This window comes from Mesoplodon densirostris, chromosome 4, assembly GCF_025265405.1.
Source record: "Mesoplodon densirostris isolate mMesDen1 chromosome 4, mMesDen1 primary haplotype, whole genome shotgun sequence".
NCBI lineage: Eukaryota > Metazoa > Chordata > Mammalia > Artiodactyla > Ziphiidae > Mesoplodon > Mesoplodon densirostris.
The window spans coordinates 86,848,441-86,865,918 of record NC_082664.1 but is presented as its reverse complement, the minus strand read 5'-3'; the positions used below and the strand labels follow the sequence as shown (position 1 = coordinate 86,865,918).

At 53.6% G+C, this 17,478-nt stretch overlaps 1 protein-coding gene across 3 annotated transcripts; it reads left to right on the top strand.

Annotated features, from left to right (window-relative positions):
- The first annotated feature begins 236 nt into the window (after positions 1 to 236).
- On the top strand, positions 237 to 16,909 carry RPAP1 (RNA polymerase II associated protein 1). 3 transcript variants are annotated; one of them, XM_060096643.1, is made up of 25 exons: positions 237 to 291; positions 1,296 to 1,552; positions 1,853 to 2,001; positions 2,284 to 2,373; positions 2,828 to 2,948; positions 3,820 to 4,041; positions 5,307 to 5,486; positions 6,505 to 6,620; positions 6,907 to 7,005; positions 8,109 to 8,210; positions 8,425 to 8,592; positions 8,847 to 9,029; positions 9,156 to 9,290; positions 9,390 to 9,560; positions 10,048 to 10,205; positions 10,642 to 10,800; positions 10,953 to 11,154; positions 11,555 to 11,664; positions 11,951 to 12,146; positions 12,342 to 12,494; positions 12,722 to 12,864; positions 13,453 to 14,209; positions 15,920 to 16,096; positions 16,232 to 16,291; positions 16,399 to 16,909. In XM_060096643.1, exons 2-25 carry the CDS (start codon positions 1,372 to 1,374, stop codon positions 16,546 to 16,548), a joined length of 4,182 nt encoding a protein of 1,393 aa, XP_059952626.1. In that variant the 5' UTR covers positions 237 to 291; positions 1,296 to 1,371; the 3' UTR covers positions 16,549 to 16,909. The 3 variants fall into 3 exon arrangements, with proteins under 3 accessions (XP_059952626.1, XP_059952628.1, XP_059952627.1); XM_060096644.1 differs by having other exon boundaries at positions 264 to 345; XM_060096645.1 differs by lacking the exons at positions 1,296 to 1,552; positions 1,853 to 2,001; positions 2,284 to 2,373; positions 2,828 to 2,948 and having other exon boundaries at positions 259 to 291.
- The last annotated feature ends 569 nt before the right edge of the window (positions 16,910 to 17,478 follow it).

The window sequence follows — 17,478 nt, the reverse complement described above, 5'->3', positions numbered from 1 at the left end:
TGGTTATCCGGGCTGGTGAGTGCGGAAGGGCGTCTGAGGAACCCTTTGCCTCTGTCACGGGTGTTGTATGTGTACAGAGTGTCCGCCCAGAGCTTCAGCGCTGCGGTGGCACGCGGCAAGCGTAATACCTTCAGGCTCACGACTCCTGAACACCAAAAGGGCAAACCCCTCCCAAGAGTGGGCGGAGCCAGGACCTGAAGAGGCGGGGCCGGGCTGCGGGGCGGAAGTTGTGGCGGCGGAAGCCCGGCCCCAGCGGGGCAAGATGGCGGCGTCCAGGTGGTCCTAGGCCAAGTAGGTGGCTGGGCTAGCGGGACGGACTACAGGAGATCCCGGCGGAGGGCTCTGGTACAGGGTATCCAGTTCTTTGTCGGAGTCTGCCCCAGTGTATTTGATCTGGCCAGGAGCGGCCGCGGCCTCGTCGGTGCGGAGATCCTGGGCACGGCCCTCCATCCGCGGGCAGCATAGGCTGAGACTCCGTGATTTCTCTTTGTTGACGCGGGTGGCCCAGGAGCGCCCGCGACCGTAGAGCCCTAGGGGCCGTTGTGGGGCCCGACAGAATATAAGTCTTGAACTGCTTTGATGAAATTTATTCCTAAGTATTTTATTCTTTTCGATGCTATTGTAAATAGAATTGTTTTCTTAATTTCGTTTTTTGATTGTTCTTTAATGTATAGAAATACAAATGATTTTTATATATTGATCTTTTATAGCCCAAGGTTTTTAATAATTTGAATACTTTTCGGCCAGGCATGTTCCCACCAGTTTGATACTGAATCACCACTCCCCGGTATGACACATTTATCCGCCTGGCTCCTAATGACATTTTCCTTGGGTCCCCTATGGTTGTTCCTGAAAGTTTTTATCATCCACAGATTGTAAGCAATCTAAGGTGGCAGTAAATATTGTTGCTGGGCTATTGACATCAGGGAGAGCTAAGTAAGGAGGGAATGGCAATAAGGTATGAATGAGGAGGAATGAGTCCACCGAACCCAGGGAAAAGGAGCCTTTTCTGATGCACAAAAAAGAGAATCGGGGGCTTCCGTGGTGGCGCAGTGGTTGAGAGTCCGCCTGCCGATGCAGGGGACACAGGTTCGTGCCCCGGTCCGGGAGGATCTCACATGCCGCGGAGCGGCTGGGCCCGTGAGCCATGTCCGCTAAGCCTGTGCGTCCGGAGCCTGTGCTCTGCAACGGGAGAGGCCACAACAGTGAGAGGCCCGCGTACCGCAAAAAAAAAAAAAAAAAAAAAAAGAATCAGGGTTCAGTTGTAGAGGACCCATCATCTTTACTGCTTCTAGGAGTGAATGAGAGTGAATTCCCTACACCGAAGCAGTGCTGAAAGAGTCCCACGAGGGAGGCAGCTGGAGTGTCAAGATGCTGTCGAGACCAAAGCCAGGGGAGTCCGAGGTGGACCTGCTGCGCTTCCAGAGTCAGTTTCTTGCAGCTGGTGCAGCCCCAGCAGTACAACTGGTGAAGAAAGGAAGTAGGAGTGGTGGTGATGCTAACACGGACCGGCCTCCACTGCAGGATCATCGGGATGTGGTGATGCTGGACAGTGAGTGGCTGTGGGTATGAGGTTGAAAAGGAGAGAGGTACAACTTCAGGGTCTCTCCCTCTTCCTGATGTGGCTGGATTCCCCGTCGTTATTTCAGAACTGTGTAACCTCTGTTGCTGCAGCCCCATTTTACATATGAAGAAACGGAGGCTCAAAGGGGTTAAATACCTTGCCCAAGGTGACACAGGTTGAGCCAGGGCTGCACAGCAGCTGCCTTTCTTTCTTTGGCTTTCCCCTAGCCCTCAGTCTCTTCCTGGGAAGATATGAGTAACCTCACATCTGGGTTTTTTTCTTTCTCAGATCTCCCAGATTTGCCCCCAGCTTTGGTTCCTGCTCCCCCAAAGAGAGCCAGGCCCAGCCCCGCCCATCCCCTGCCTGAACATGAGGACCCTGAAGAGAGGCTGAACATGCATGATAAGCACATCACTGCTGTCTTGACTAAGATTATTGTGCGTCTCACCCTGGTTGAGTGGGGCAGGGCATCCAAGGGCAGAAAGGATGTTGCATGTGGGTGGTGAGCCTTATTGAGCAGAGAGTGATTCAGAAAGATGGGACTTTATCCCCCTGCAGTCAGGTTGGGGGCTGGTTTAGAATCACTGCAACTTAAGGAGCAAGATGGGTTCATGACTCCCTAGGGTGAGGTTCTAGTCATATAGAACTGAGGCTAGTAGGATAGGGTCCAGCCTGGGGAAATCTCTGTATCTTCACTGCTTTGTACTTTGTTGCTGCAGGAACGAGATACAAGTTCAGTGGCTGTGAATCTGCCTGTGCCCTGTGGCGTTGCTTTCCCTCCTGTATTCCATCGCTCACAGGGGAGACAGGTAGGCAGAGGTGACCTCAGATGGTGTTCAGGGGAGGACAGTCTTGTGAGCATCATAGTGCATATTCCCCAGGTAGATAATCTTAATAATGATAAGCAATTCCATTGTTAAAACATCACCACACTAAGCACTTTATATGCATTACTTCATTTGATCCTTATAACAGCCATGTAATATAGGTATCATTATCTCTACTTTTCAGATAAGGAAACTGATAACTTTTGCAACACCACACATTTAATAGATAGAAGAGCCAGAAATCCAACCCTAGTCTGTCAGACTTCAAAACCTATGCTTCTATAGAGCCCTGCTTTCTCTGAGGATTAGGGTTGTGACCCTTGGAGATTAAGCAAGTCTCTTGTATCTCTTTGTTCCAGCGACCTTGGTATAAAGAGGTTGAGAAGAGAATGGGGTAATGAGCATCAGTCACCTGGGTTTTCTTTTTGCCCCATAGGGGAAGCCAGCAACATCTGGTAAGAGAAGTATCTTTGCCCAGGAAATTGCAGCAAGGAGAGCATCTGAAGCCAAGGTCCCACCAGTTGGAGAAGTTGCATCTACCTTGCACCCACCAGAGGGTGAGCAGGGTTTGAAGAGGTTTGGGCTCAGCCTTTTTGTAATACACATTTGTAGAGCCATCTTTCGATGTACATCTTCCCTGCCTCAAATCTGAAGTGCATTTGAGCCATCTAAAGAGGAGCCATCTGATATCTCCACTTAGACTCTTTTTTTTTTTTTTTTTTTTTCTTTTGCGGTATGCGGGCCTCTCACTGTTGTGGCCTCCCCCGTTGCGGAGCACAGGCTCCGGACGCACAGGCTCCGGACGCGCAGGCTCCGGACGCGCAGGCTCAGCGGCCATGGCTCACGGGCCCAGCCGCTCCGCGGCATATGGGATCCTCCCAGACCGGGGCACGAACCCGTATCCCCTGCATCGGCAGGCGGACTCTCAACCACTTGCGCCACCAGGGAGGCCCTCCACTTAGACTCTTGAGTATGGGCAGCTTGGGTCCACATCTGGGTCTTAGGTGCAGGGAGAAGGCAGGTCATTCCTTGACTGTAGGAGAAAGGAAGGGGATAGAAGTGTCTGGTAGAGACTGTAAAATAAAGACGTAGGCCAAGATTCTTTTAATGATGCAAATTACTAGCAGAAGAGCTGGGGGCAGGCCCCTGGAGGCAGATGGCTGCCTAGACATCCAAGAGAAGAGTCAGAAAGTGGGATGTTTCTGAGGGAAACTTCTAAGTCCAAGGGGAAAAATGAGTAGAGAGGTCGTCACCCCAACCCAGCCCCAGGATGCCCTGGAGTCTTGTGCCAAACCCAGGGGGGTCTCCACTCTGTGCCTGGGCAAACTCTGGGGCTTCCGTCTGTCTCCAGAACTGATGGGATTAGAGAAGAGGGACAGAAGGCCCAGTTGGGATGAGGCAATGAAACTGATCGTATCCTTCTTCCAGGTGCTGCAACCTGTGAGGCACTCACACCTAGGGAGCAGGGCAGCCAGCTTCCATGGAACAGCTACAGCTTCCAGGGACCCCATCTGGTTACAGGGAAGGGGCTCAAGAGCCAGGAGGCTGAGCAGGAAGCCCAGACCATCCATGAAGAGAACGTAGCGAGACTGCAAGCCATGGCTCCGGAGGAGATCCTGCAGGAACAGCAGCGGTTACTGGCTCAGCTTGGTACGGGTACCAGCCTTTCCTGCCAAGACCAGGCTAGGAAGGGACTGTCATTTATTGAGGAAGGCTCACTGTGAGTGCCAGGCAGAGTACTTTAATGCATTTCATTTTGTCCTCAAACTGTTCCTGTGCGGCGGTGGTACTAACCTCATTTATTTATGAAAAGATAAAAACAAAAAAAACGAAGGCTCAAAACTTTAAGAAATTCTCCCTCAGGTCACACAGCCTGGTACCACATGCTGTTAATGAACACCAATGAGATATAAACCCAGTTCTACCTGGTCTCATGGGCTGTGTTCTTAACCATTATACCATGTGTACTGTACTACTGTAGTGTAGTATACACTGTATTTTGGCTGTACTCTAGTACAACTACAGGGTACTCTATTATGTGATGCTGTACTATACTACACCTCACTCCTAGTTTCTGTTCACCAAAACAATAGTGCCAAGTCAATCCATTCCAAACTATGTATCTAGCACTTATACAGAGCATACCATATATTAGTTTGTTGTTGTTGTTGTTTTGGGGTTTTTTTGCTGCTCTGGATCTTCATTGTTGCACACGGGCTTTCTCTAGTTGCAGCGAGTTGGGGCACCACTCTTTGTCGTGGTGCGCGGGCTTCTTATTACAGTGGCTTCTCTTGTTGCAGAGCATGGGCTCTAGGCACACAGGCTTCAGTAGCTGTGGCACACGGGCTCAGTAGTTGTGCTTGCGGGCTCTAGAGCGCAGGCTCAGTAGTTGTGGCACACGGGCTTAGTTGCTCCATGGCATGTGGGATCTTCCCAGATCAGGGCTTGAAACTGTGTCCCCTGCATTGGCAGGTAGATTTTTAACCACTGTGCCACCAGGGAAGTCCCCATATATTAGGTTTTTAGTGGATATTTGTGCATAAATAAATAAATAAAATAGTTGGAAGTGAGAAACTATTCCCCTAAATGCCTTCTTTTTGGCCCTTGTCAACATTGATTCATTTATTCCACAGCCACTTACTTTGGGCCTCTGACCTGAAGCCAAGCACAGGGATGGGCAGACTGGCCTGGACCAGGGCACTGTGAAGAGTGGAGGGATAGGGGGGCAGGCAGGTCCCAGTGACAGATATGGGTCATCGAGGCTGCAGGAGAGCCCCGGGGGCTCAGGCCAGGGCTGGGAAGTGGCTTGTCTTGGCCTTGGCGCCCACAGACAGGCAGTATTAAGCAGATTTCGGGTGTATAGAGGCTGGGGAGGATCTGCCCCCACCCATTCTCCCCTCCACGCTCTCTTCTAGATCCTAGCTTGGTTGCCTTCTTGAGATCTCATAGCCGCACCTGTGAGCAGGCAGAAGAGAAGGCCATGGGGGAGCAGAGGCCAGGAGGTCGCTCTGCTGAGGTCACTGGAGAGAAGCCCATCATGCCAACTTCTGCCAGTGAGCCCAGGCAGGAAGACGAGCCGGAGCCAGGAGCCCCAGGTTTGGAGGAGGAGGGGACTTCTGGGGAACAAAAGTAGAGGAAAGTATTCCTTCTCCTAGGCCTGGCAGATGGGAAGAGAGAGAATCTTCTCTGTCCTTGAACGTCTAACATTAATCTTCATTATTGGCTTGAAATCAGTCTTCATTTGCTGATGCATATATTCTTCCTGCACGTGCTTCCTGTTTTCCTGTCCTGTTACTGCTCCTTCTCCCCCTTCCCTGGTAAGAGACAGCACAATGTGATGGCTGAATGGCCCCCTCCCCCTCCAGACCACCTGCCCCCTGCCTTTGCAGTGGCTGCCCCAGCTCTGGCTCCATCCATCCCACAGTTCCTTCTGCCTCTGCTCTCAGTGTTGGGAGGATAATGGCAGGGTGGTGGGAGAGGAAGGGTCTGACGTAGGTCTTGTGAACATGCCAGACCTGAAGCAGAGAGGCCAGTGGGGGCACTCATTTTCCAGGAACTGGATGATTTTATTAGTGATTAACAAAAGAAGAATTGAATTAGGAGAGCCAGGAACCTCCTGCCCCTGGATGAACTCTAGGCCAGTTGAGCAGGTTGGATGGGGGTTGGTGGGGGTGAGGAAGGAGGAGGATATTGCAGGTGTGTGTTTCTATATCTTGCTCTGCTGAAGTATAGCTGCCCCCTCCTCATTGTCCCCACTCCCCTGCTCCTTTAGAAGGTCGGTACTAGAGAGTGGAGAACTGTGGTTTCCCTGCTGTATGTGGTTCTCCCTTCCTCCTCTGCTTCCTCTCTCTTCTCTTCCTTATCTCCTCCGCTTCCTCTTTCCTCTCCCAACAGATCTTTGGGGTCAGAAAAGGGCTAGAGCCCAGGACGGGGGGTGTTCTGCCATATCAGGCATTCCAGCCCCTGGGCTGTGCCATTAGTCATAGCTGAAGGCAGAGGCTGCCAGACCCTTGGGCAGAGGTGGATGTGGCAGCTTCTGGATGATGGCTGGGACCCCAGTGGATCAGTGAGCTGAGCCCCTTAGGGAATACTACTCTGCTTCCATCTCCCCAGCTCTGGCGCTGCCCGTGACTCCCCAGAAAGAATGGCTGCACATGGACACTGTTGAGCTGGAGAAGCTCCATTGGACCCGAGACCTGCCTCCACTCCGACGGCAGCAGACTCAGGAGGTGAGGAGGGCCAGCTGGCTTACAAGGGCAAGGCGGGGTGGCAGTGAGTGGGGCTGCTGTCTTGCACCCAGAACTTAGGCTTTTCTCTTCCCCCGAGCTGGAGAAACATCTCTCCTAGTGCTCACACCCCTCTTCCTGCCTGGCCTCTAAGGCCAGAGGAGCCCCACTTCTGGTCAGAGGTAGAGTCAGGCCCTACGTCCTGAGAGGCCTGGGATTACAGGTGAGGAATGGGTGTGGGGAAGTTGCTGGTGCCCCCAGCCCATCATTCTCTTTCTGTACCCATTAGAGGATGCAGGCCCGATTCAGTCTTCAGGGAGAGCTGCTGGCCCCCAGCGTGGACCTTCCCACCCATCTGGGCCTACACCACCATGGAGAGGAGGCGGAGGTGAGGCGTGGGGTCCAGGGAGTACTGGGCAGCTCTCAGCAAGTGCTTTTAACAACCATGTGGAGAAGGACCGCTGCTCAGCTGCCTTGGCCCTTCTGTGCACCCTATTCCAGTTCACGGCCTTGCTGTCTTTTCAGTTTTTTTTAAAAATATTTATTTATTAGTTTATTTGTTTGGTTGCACCGGGTCTCCCTTGTGGCATGCGGGATCTTCATTGCCGCATGGGGGGATCTAGTTCCCTGACCAGGGATCGAACCCGGGCCCCCTGCATTGGGAGCGCAGAGTCTTAACCACTGGACCAGCAGGGAAGTCCCTGTCCTTTCACTTCTTAGGCTTGAAATCTTTCTCCTTGTTCCCTCACATTCCAGTCAGTCACCAGAACTTGCCAGTTCTGTTTGTCACCTCCCCGCAGTGCTTCCTCGATCAGAGCCTTGACCCCTCTGGTCTGTTCAGTCGCCATGTTCCACTCACTCCGTCATGCCATTCGCTCTCTCCCCAACGGGGCTGCCGTAGTGATTCCCCCTGGCCCAGCTCAGGCTGTCCCTTGCCTCAGAAAGTTTCCTTGCTCAGGGAATTCTCCCAGAATAAGGTCTTGGCTCCTCAGCACAACAGAACAGCCTTCCACCATCTGTCCCTGCTGACCCCACAGCTCTGCGTCCCTCACTTCTGCTGCACCTTCTGTTGCCTCCTCCCCACGTACCCGCTGTGCTCAAGGACCCCCAGGGCTCAGTCCCTGAAGCCCGCTCCAGGGAACGCCTTTCCCCTCTGCTCCCTGCCGGGCCATCAGAGCTCTACCCACCCTCCGAGACCACATCACTTTTCCAGGTGCCCCTTCTCTCTCTCTCCTGTTCTCTGGTTGCAAATTAAACACCGATTACTACATTCCTCCCAAACTGCCTTATGCTATGGTTACTTGTGTGCCAGTCTTATTTTCTTTACCAGTTTGAGGCTCCACAGAGAGCAGAGGCAAGAGACATCACTTACTTTTCTCTGTCTTCCCCTTGACACCTGACTCAGTGCATGGCAGATGGGGGTTGCCACGTATTTGTTGGTGGGTGCTGCCCTGTGTCTTGGCTCCTTCTGACTTCTTGTCCCTGTTCCAGAGAGCAGGGTACTCCCTTCAGGAGCTGTTCCACCTGACGCGCAGCCAGGTGTCCCAGCAGAGAGCACTAGCGCTGCATGTGTTGGCCCAGGTCATCGGCAGGGTGAGTGGACTGTTGGCCTCGTCCTGCCCGCCCCCCTCCCCTTAGACTTTCCCACCTCCTGCCTGTTTCACTCTGACTCACTGGCCCATACACCAGCTGTCTGTGGGTCACTGAGAACAGGACAAACCCAGGGTCCTAGCTGGACAAGTGAAGGGTTTAGGACAGAGACTGTAACTTCAGCGTATTCAGCAAGGTTTTTCCTCCTGCCCTCAAGGCCCAGGCTGGCGAGTTTGGAGACCGGCTAGTGGGCAGTGTCTTGCGCCTCCTTTTGGATGCTGGTTTCCTCTTCCTGCTGCGCTTCTCTCTGGATGACAGAGTGGACGGGGTCATCGCAGCTGCTGTCCGGGCTCTTCGGGCTCTGCTGGTAGCTCCTGGAGATGAGGTACAACAGGCATAGGAATGAGGCTTCGAGGCATTAGGGTCCCTACGCCTCCTGCTGGGCCTGCCCTCGTTGATGAGGCTTTGCCAGGCAGAGCACAGAATGGGGTGGCTGTGTCACCACCTTCTAAAGGCCCCAAAGCCTGGGAGCCCTGCCTCTCTGTCCTTTGTGCGTGGCTTTTGCCCTCTACTTCTGGACCCGCTTTCTGGCCTGATCCCTTCTTCCTCTTCCCACCTTCACACTCTTTCCTCTGGCAGGAGCTCCTCGATAGCACCTTCTCTTGGTACCATGGAGCTTTGGCGTTCCCTCTGATGCCCAGCCAGGAGGACAAGGAGGACGAGGATGAGGATGAAGAGCCCCCAGCAGAAAAGGCAAAAAGGAAGAGCCCGGAGGAAGGAAACCGGCCTCCATCTGACCTGGCCCGACATGACGTCATCAAGGTAAAAGTGCTGGGGCAGCTGCACTGGTCCCATGACCTCCAGGGCCAGCACATGTTGGGCAGGAGGAGTCATCAAGGCCTGGGGCCCAGTTGCATTTGGTAGTGGGTTTGTGTCTCTGATCCTCAGGGGCTCCTGGCCACCAACCTGCTGCCTCGGCTACGCTACTTGCTGGAGGTGACCTGCCCAGGACCTTCTGTGGTCCTTGACATCCTAGCTGTGCTCATCCGCCTGGCCCGGCATTCCCTGGAGTCAGCCACAAGGGTGAGAAAGAGAAGGAGGCAGGGACTGGGCAAAGAGCCTAGCTAGGCCTGGTCTTGACCCTCAGCCTCCCTACCTCCCTTTTCCTCCTGGCCGGCACAGGTCCTGGAGTGCCCTAGGCTGATAGAGACTGTGATTCAAGAGTTCCTGCCCACCAGCTGGTCCCCTATGGGGGTGAGGCCTACCCTTAGTCTACACGGAGTGCCCTGTGCTCCTGCCATGAAACTTCTTCGTGTCCTGGCCTCGGCTGGTAGGAATATTGCTGCCCGGCTGGTAAGCAGAACACAGGGCAAGGGATGGGGGCTTGAGACAGGGCTGGGTTGGGGGCTAAGCATAGCCCCTGCACTCTGGGTGGCCCAGTCATGCCATCTTTCTCTTCGTATCTGTTCCAGTTGCCTAGAAATGGAACAGAAACCCCCAGGCAGGAAGCTAGTCACCTGGAGCCTAGTGTATCCTGTAGGCCTGCTCTGCTCTCATGTGAAGGGAAGGTGCCCGGTTCCCTGGACCCAGGCCAGAAGGGCCCATACAAATAGGCATAGCCAAGGTGCCCAGCAAGTGCTTGCTAAAAAGAAGGAGGGAAGGAGAGAGGAAGGGAGGGAGGGACGAGATAGTTTCACCCTAGCCCAGAACCATGACCCTCTGGCACCAGAGGGGCCTCAACAGGGATGAGTTGAGCCAGTCTCTGTAGTGAGAGAACCTGAGGCTTGGAACTTCGGGCTCCCAGCTGATCCTAATCCCCAGACTCTCTGCCCAACCCCAGCTGAGTGGCTTTGATCTCCGGAGTCGCCTGTGCCGCTTTATAGCTGAGGCTCCCCAGGATCTGGCCTTGCCCCCAGAGGAAGCCGAGACACTGAGCACTGAGGCCTTCCGTCTGTGGGCCGTGGCAGCCTCCTACGGCCAGGGCGGTGACCTTTACAGGTGAGGAGCGACAAGGGTAGGCTCTCTCACAGACCCCTCCAGCTCTGCACTCTGGCCTTGCTCAAGGTTCAAGCTCGGAGGGAGGCTGAGTATGAGAAAGAGGTGATTCTGGGAGAAAGGAAGAAAATTTGGGAGTCAGGACTAGCCAGGAGAGAGTGGAACAAAGCTGGGTTAACCACATTCTGTGCACCCCAGCTTGGTATCTTGGTGAAATCAGATTTAAATTCCCTCTTGTGGTGGAAGCCTTGAGGGGCTACCTTCTTCCCTTCAGCCCCCAGCCTTCCTTCTTGAAACCTTCCCAGAGTTCCCAGCCCTGGGCCTCCCTCCTGCTCCTCCTCAGCTAGACTGGAGATGCCTGGGGCCGGGCCTTGCTTTGTGTCTTCTGTTTCCATCTCCCTTCTCACACTGAAGGGCGGTCCTTCTCCCCGCTTACCAGGGAGCTGTACCCCGTGTTGACGCGAGCCCTGCAGGCTGTGCCGAAGGAGCTCAGCAGCCCCTCCCCTCAGCCCCTGGCTCTGCAGAGGGCAGCCTCACTGCTCACCGTCCTCACCCAGCTGACCCTAGCAGCCGGTGGCACCACCCCTGAGCCCAGAGGGTAGGTTCTAGCCGTGAGCCGCTGGCGGTGACATCCTGTCAGGAGCTCTGGGACCGGTGGGAGTGCTCCTCCAGAGGGAGAGGGCGGCCAGAGCTTAGAGGGGAGTCCAGGCAGCCAGATCCTCACTGTGGCCCCTTGTGGCTCTCCTGTAGTGACTCTGCTGAGGCCAGTCTGTCGTCCACTCCTTCCTCAATCACTTGGACGCAGGTGTCTGGGCTCCAGCCTCTCGTGGAGCCTTGTCTAAGACAGACCTTGAAGTTGCTGCCCAGACCTGAGATGTGGAGTGCCCTTGGCCCAGTGCCCACTGCCTGCCTGCTCTTCCTGGACGCTTACTACCAGGCCTGGAGCCAGCAGGTGAGTGTGGCCTGCCTGCCTTCATCTTAGCATTCCACCCTCGTTCTCCCTCCGTCTCCACCTCTCCGTACCTCCCTCCCCATTTCCACCTGTTCCCTCCTACCTTTCTTCCTCTTTCCCCCTCCATGTCCAGTGGAGCTTCCAAGGAGTCGTGTTGGTAGGGACCATAGAACCCCAAACAGCAGCTGGGCCTCCCTGGAGCCTTTATGCCTCTCAAGACCCTAGACAGTGGGTGCCAGAGCAACCTCAGGGTCTCCTCTGCCTCTAGAAGGGGCAGAAGGCAGAAGCCTCTAAACACTGACTCTTGGCCACTCGGAATCATGGGCTTGGCCTGCGTACAGAGGGTCCAGGAGAATGGGGGTCCTGGGCCATCAGCTCAGTGAGTGTCTTGGTCTTCCAGCCAGGCTTGTGCCCAGGGGATTGGCTTCAGGACATGGAGCGCCTGTCGGAGGAGCTGCTGCTGCCCCTGCTGAGCCAGCCCGCTCTGGGCAGACTGTGGGATTCGCTGGGGTGTGTACTGTGTGCGGTTGTGGAGCTGGGGGGGTGGGGGGCGGGGAGGCGGCAGTTGCGCTCCTTGTGGGGTTCCCACGCCTGGCTCCCTGGTCCATCCCAGGTGGAACCCCCCAGCCTGAGGGAAATCTGAATCCCTAGCAGGCAGCGACTGGGGGCTCCAGGGAACGTGGGCACTGTCCGCACGGCCACGTTTCCGCTAGCCTTGGTCGCAGACCAAGCAGCTGTTTCCAGCCCGGCACATGTCAGGCCAGAGCCCCCCTCAGTGTCTCCATTCTGCTTCCAGGTGCTGCTCCCCTCTCTGCAACCCACAGTCCTGTGCTCCGGCCCCTGAAGCTCTCCCCAGCCTCGTGTCACTGGGCTGTGCAGGAGGCCACCCTCCTCTTAGTCTGGCTGGCTCAGCCTCCCCCTTCCCATTCCTCACGGCCCTCCTCTCTCTTTGCAACACCCTGGGCTGGATCCACAAGGGGCTGTGTGGCCAGGTGAGCGCTGGGCGCCTGGTTAGGGGGGCAGGGGACCAGGATGGCAGGAGTCAGAAAGGGGAAGGGTGCCCCTTGGGGAAGAGAGGCCTCTTCTGCCAGCACCCATTTCTCTGAGTTTAGCTGGGGACGGGGCAGCTGGGGAGCCCTAGAGGGCATCAAAGTCACCTTGTGAATCTGAAGCTTGCTTTTCCTCAGCTGGCTGCCGTGTTGGCTGCCCCAGGACTGCAGAACTACTTCCTCCAATGTGTGGCTCCTGTGGCTGCTCCACACCTCACACCCTTCTCCGCGTGGGCCCTGCGCCATGAGTACCACCTGCAGCACCTGGCACTCGCCCTGGCCCAGAGAGCGGTGGGTGCCCCCAACCCCCATCCCTCTGTCCACTCCCACCCCCATTTTCCCCATCCTGCTTCTCTGGAGCTTGTGCTGCTTCTGGCAAGCCACGCAGTTCTACTTGCCTGCAGACATGCCCAGGCCCTGTGCCCATCAGCATATATTCTCTTCCTCACTTCTCTTTGCTTTGTCCCCCCTCACCCCCTCTGCCTACTCCTCCCCCTTCCCCCCTTTTCCGTCCACAGGCAACACTCCAGCCAGTGTCAGCCACCAGTGCTGCCCTCTATCACGGCATGGCCTTGGCCCTGCTGAGCCGGCTGCTGCCCGGAAGCGAGCACCTTGCCCATGAGCTACTGCTGAGCTGTGTGTTCCGGCTGGAGTTCCTCCCGTAAGTCCAGGGTTGGTGGCATCAACTGAGCCCTTTGAGAGGCTGCTGTGGTGGTTGACAGAGCAGCCCTGAACTTGGGGCCAGGAGACCTGGGTTTCATTCTCTTTCTTCCATGGATTACGCTTAACCTGTCTGAGTTTCCATTTCCTCATTAGTAAAGTGAGGATTAGGATAATACGCTAGAGTATTATTATGAGACTTCTGTGACTGTATGGCTGAAAAATGGTTATAAACTAGCTGTACGCTTATAATAGCTAACCGTTACCCAGTGCTTACTCCTTGTCCGGTACTCCCTTAACCGTTTGTCTCTATTTTAATTGTTTTACCTGTACCATGAGATGTGTATTATTATCATTATTATCCCCACTTTACTCTGAGGAAACTGAGGCCCAGAGAAGTTCTGTAAACTTGCACCTAGGTAACCGGCTCTAGTGCCCATCCTCTTAACTGCTATACACACTACATGGAAGGTTATTAGGGGAACAGGGAGGAGCGGGATTGGACCTAGGAGCCTCTGGGAAACCCTGGAGAGCTGGCATGGCCTTGTGGGTTCTAGCCCTCATTTTTGGCTTTTGGGTTCTCTTACAGGGAAAGAGCATCAGGGGGTCCGGAGGCAGCCGACTTCTCTGACCAGCTGTCCTTAGGGAGCGGCGGGGACCTTGGGTGTGGGCGAGGGACTCTACTAGCTCAGGCCTGCCAGGACCTCCCCAGCATCCGCAGCTGCTACCTGACCCACTGCTCACTGGCCCGAGCCAGCTTGCTAGCCTCTCAAGCCTTGCACCGAGGGGAGCTCCAGCGAGTCCCAGCCCTGCTGCTCCCTGTGGCTAAGGAGCCTCTGCTGCCCACTGACTGGCCGTTCCTGCCATTGATTCAACTCTACCACCGGGCCTCAGACAGCCCCTCGGGGCTGCCTCCTGCTGACACTGTGGGCACAGCCATGCGGGCCCTGCAGTGGGTGCTGGTCCTGGAGAGCTGGCGCCCCCAGGCCCTCCGGGCTGTGCCTCCTGCTGCCCGCCTGGCACGGCTCATGTGTCTGTTCTTGGTGGACAGTGAATTGTTCCGGGAGACCCCAATACAACGTCTGGTGGCAGCCCTCCTGGCCCGGCTCTGCCAGCCTGAAGTCCTACCAAACCTCAACCTGGATTGCCCACTTCCTGGCCTGACGTCTTTCCCGGATCTCTATGCCGACTTCCTGGAGCATTTTGAGGCTGTGTCTTTTGGGGACCACCTCTTTGGGGCCCTGGTTCTCCTCCCCCTGCAGCGTCGGTTCAGTGTCACCTTGCGCCTTGCCCTCTTTGGGGAGCACGTGGGAGCCTTGAGAGCTCTGGGCCTGCCTCTGACCCAGGTACTTTCTCAGCCCAGCAGGGCCCACCATGGGCATCCTGTCCTGGGCCTTGGAGGCAGTCCTGAGCAGCGGGGAGCTTTGGTGGGCCTCAGGTTCCTTATTTTACCTCTTGGAGGCTTTGAGGAGATTAAGAGAATATGTGAAAAGGGTTTACTGTGGTGTCTGGCATACAGTAGGTGTTCGTTATTATTAAAAAGGCACGGCTCCTTGCTCATGAGGTGCTACAGTCTAGATAAGAGATGTACTAAAACCAACATAGGTCTCAGGTATTCAGATTCTAGGTGTTAAGTCAGGATTCAGAGAAAGGAAGGATCAAAGTGGGCTTCCCACGAGGAGAAGGCTTTGTGGAAGAAGTGGGGATTGATCTGGGCATGGAAAATTGGGTAGAATTTGGATTGTTAAGGAGAAAGATAGAATGTACATAGTGGAACAGCATAAGCAAAAGCTCAGAGGCAGGAAGGAATATGACAGGATGGGAAGAGGAAGGAGTCTATGACAGATATCAGCTTGGGAACTTGTTGGAAACAAAGCTAATAAAGTCTTAGAGGGCCTCAGGTATCAGGCTAAGGAGTTAAACTTGTAAGCTGTAAAGAGTTACTGATTTTTTTAAGATTTGTTTTTTTATTTTCATTATAACTTATTTTGGTAAGCTTGAAGTATAAACATTTTAATATACGTATGTAAGATATAAATGTATATTTTGTATAAAAAACTAAAAAGAAAATATAAAATAGTTTTAAGAATTAAAAAGAAGATTACAGGGAATTCCCTAGAGGTCCAGTGGTTAGGACTCCATGCTCTCACTGCCAAGGGCCCGGGTTCAATCCCTGGTCAGGGAACTAAGATCCCACATGCCGCGTGGTGTGGCCAGAAAAAGAATAGATTAAGGAAAAAAAAGAACTTTACAGTTATCCATAATCCCACTGCCCAGTAGTAATTATTTTGATTTACCTTTTTTTAGTCTTTTTTTTTTTTTTTTTTTTGGCTGCACCTCGCAGCATGTGGGATCTTAGTTCCCTGACCAGAGATCAAACCTGTGCCCACTGCATTGGGAGCGCGAGTCCTAACCACTGGATCGCCAGGGAAGTCCCTGTGCATGTATATTTTTATAAAATTAGGATCACTGCATAATGTTTTCTCCATTGAATGTTAGGTAGTAAGCATTTCTCACATCATTAAATAATCTAAGAAATCAACGTTTTTATTATTATATCATAATCCATCGTGCAAGTGTGTCCCAGTTTATTTTATCAGAACCCCTTAGTCGGCATGAAAGTTGTTTCTGATTTTTTGCTATTTTAAGTAACACTGTGATAAACACCATTGGACATAAACTCATAATCATTTCTGCGTGGAATTAAGAATAATTTTTTTAGAAACAGAATTACTATTCCAAAGAACATAAACTTTTGAAAGGTTTGGTAATAGAATTGAGCAGCTGAACATGACATTTTGAAAGTTTTAAGTAGATTAAGCAAGTAGTAGTAGCAGTAGAAATCCACAGCTGCTTCTCAGTTTCCCAGTTTCCACTGCTTTCGAGCTCTTTAGTCTTTAACCTTGATCCTTGCGATAGAGAGGGATGGATGTCTGTCTAGGACAGGATCTCTGCCCTCATGATTTGTTTCATGTGACCATCAACCATCCACCCTCGTTGTCCAGTGATACACATTCCACCCTGACCCTCAGCTTGTCCCATTTCCCCTGTCACAGTTGCCTGTGTCCCTGGAGAGCTACACAGCGCCTCCTGAAGACAACCTGGCCCTCCTTCAGCTCTACTTCCGGGCTCTGGTTACCGGTGCGCTCCAATCACGCTGGTGCCCTGTGCTCTATGCTGTGGCCGTGGCTCATGTCAACAGCTTCATCTTCTGCCAGGACCCAAAGAGCTCGGTAAGTTACGTCCCCATCTCCAGAGGGAGGGAAGGAACCTGCAGTTGAACTGAGCCAGCTGGGAGGAGGTGAGGGCCAGGCCAGGCGAGTGATAGGCCCGTGGCCTGGTGCCACCTCTCCCTCTTCTGCCTCTAGGATGAGGTAAAGGCTGCCCGCAGGAGCATGTTGCAGAAAACTTGGCTGCTAGCAGATGAGGTAGGGCGGGGTACATCTTGGAGGGTGGGAGAATAGAGGGTCTTGGGGAACAGAGATCTCAACAGGATCTCACTACCCATTTCATAAAGTTTCTTCCTTCTCTGCAGGGTCTTCGGCAGCACCTTCTCCACTATAAGCTTCCTAATTCTGCCCTTCCAGAGGGTTTTGAGCTGTATCCCCAGTTGCCCCCTCTGCGTCAGCAGTACCTCCAGAAACTGATCTCAGGGGTGCTCCAGAATGGGGTTTCAGAGACCTAGTATAGCTGCTGCAGAGGAAGAGATGGATACATTCTCCTGGGGTTCACCAGCAGATGCCTGGCCAGAGGGAAGGGCTTTGTGTCCTAAGAGTGTGCAGGAAACAATAGAGCAGAAGGCTTGCCTTCCTAGGAGCAAGCTCTTTGAGCTTTTTTGGAGATTGGTGAGCCTACCCTTATGTCCTGATATCTGGAGCTCAGGATCTGGGGCTTCTGAGGGTCTGTGCTGGGAGTGAGGGGTGACTTAGCTATATACCCCTTCTTGGGGACAAGACAAACTAACTACACCTCTTCCTCTCCCCACCCCAGGCCAGGGCATGTGAATACTGGAGCTGAGCATTGAAATAAAGAATTTTTTTTTATCTTCTGGGAATTTGATTTGGACTGATTTCAGATGTACTAGTTCAGGATTGGTATCGAGGAATGGGTTATCTCTGGGGGAAGCAGGACTACTGTGAGAGACATGGGGGAGGAATCATGAATGGGAGGTGAAAGCTTGAGTCCACATCTGGGACAACAAAAACGTGGGTCCCAGTTCTGGAGTGAAGCCAGGCCAGGGCGGTGCTCTTGGGAATGGGGGGGCGCTTCTAGAAGGATTCTCAGCAGTCCACTTGGAGTGTAGGTGTGCTAAATGAGGTTAGCATCTTGTCTCCTTATGGTCCCCTATTTCCATCAACTGCGATCATGAGACAAGAAGAAGCCAGAAATCAGACTGGTGCAGTAGCTGTCTATCTTAAATTTGTTTGGGCTGCTATAACAGAATACCACAGGCTGGGTGGCTTTTGGACAACACATTTATTTCTCACAGTTCTAGAGACTGGGAAGTCCAAGATCAAGGTGCTGGCAGATTTGGTATCTGGTGAAGCCCTGCTTCCTGGTTCATAGGCAGCTCTCCCATGGCAGAAGAGGCAAGGGAGTTCTCTGGGGCCTCTTT

What these genes read in the sequence shown, in the direction of transcription:
- RPAP1 (XM_060096643.1), top strand. Translation starts at nt 1,372, where the DNA reads ATGCTGTCGAGACCAAAGCCAGGGGAGTCCGAGGTGGACCTGCTGCGC. An exon ending in CCCTGGAGTCAGCCACAAGG is followed by an intron (nt 9,291 to 9,389) that starts GTGAGAAAGAGA and finishes TGGCCGGCACAG; the next exon opens with GTCCTGGAGTGCCCTAGGCT. An exon ending in TCGCCCTGGCCCAGAGAGCG is followed by an intron (nt 12,495 to 12,721) that starts GTGGGTGCCCCC and finishes TTCCGTCCACAG; the next exon opens with GCAACACTCCAGCCAGTGTC.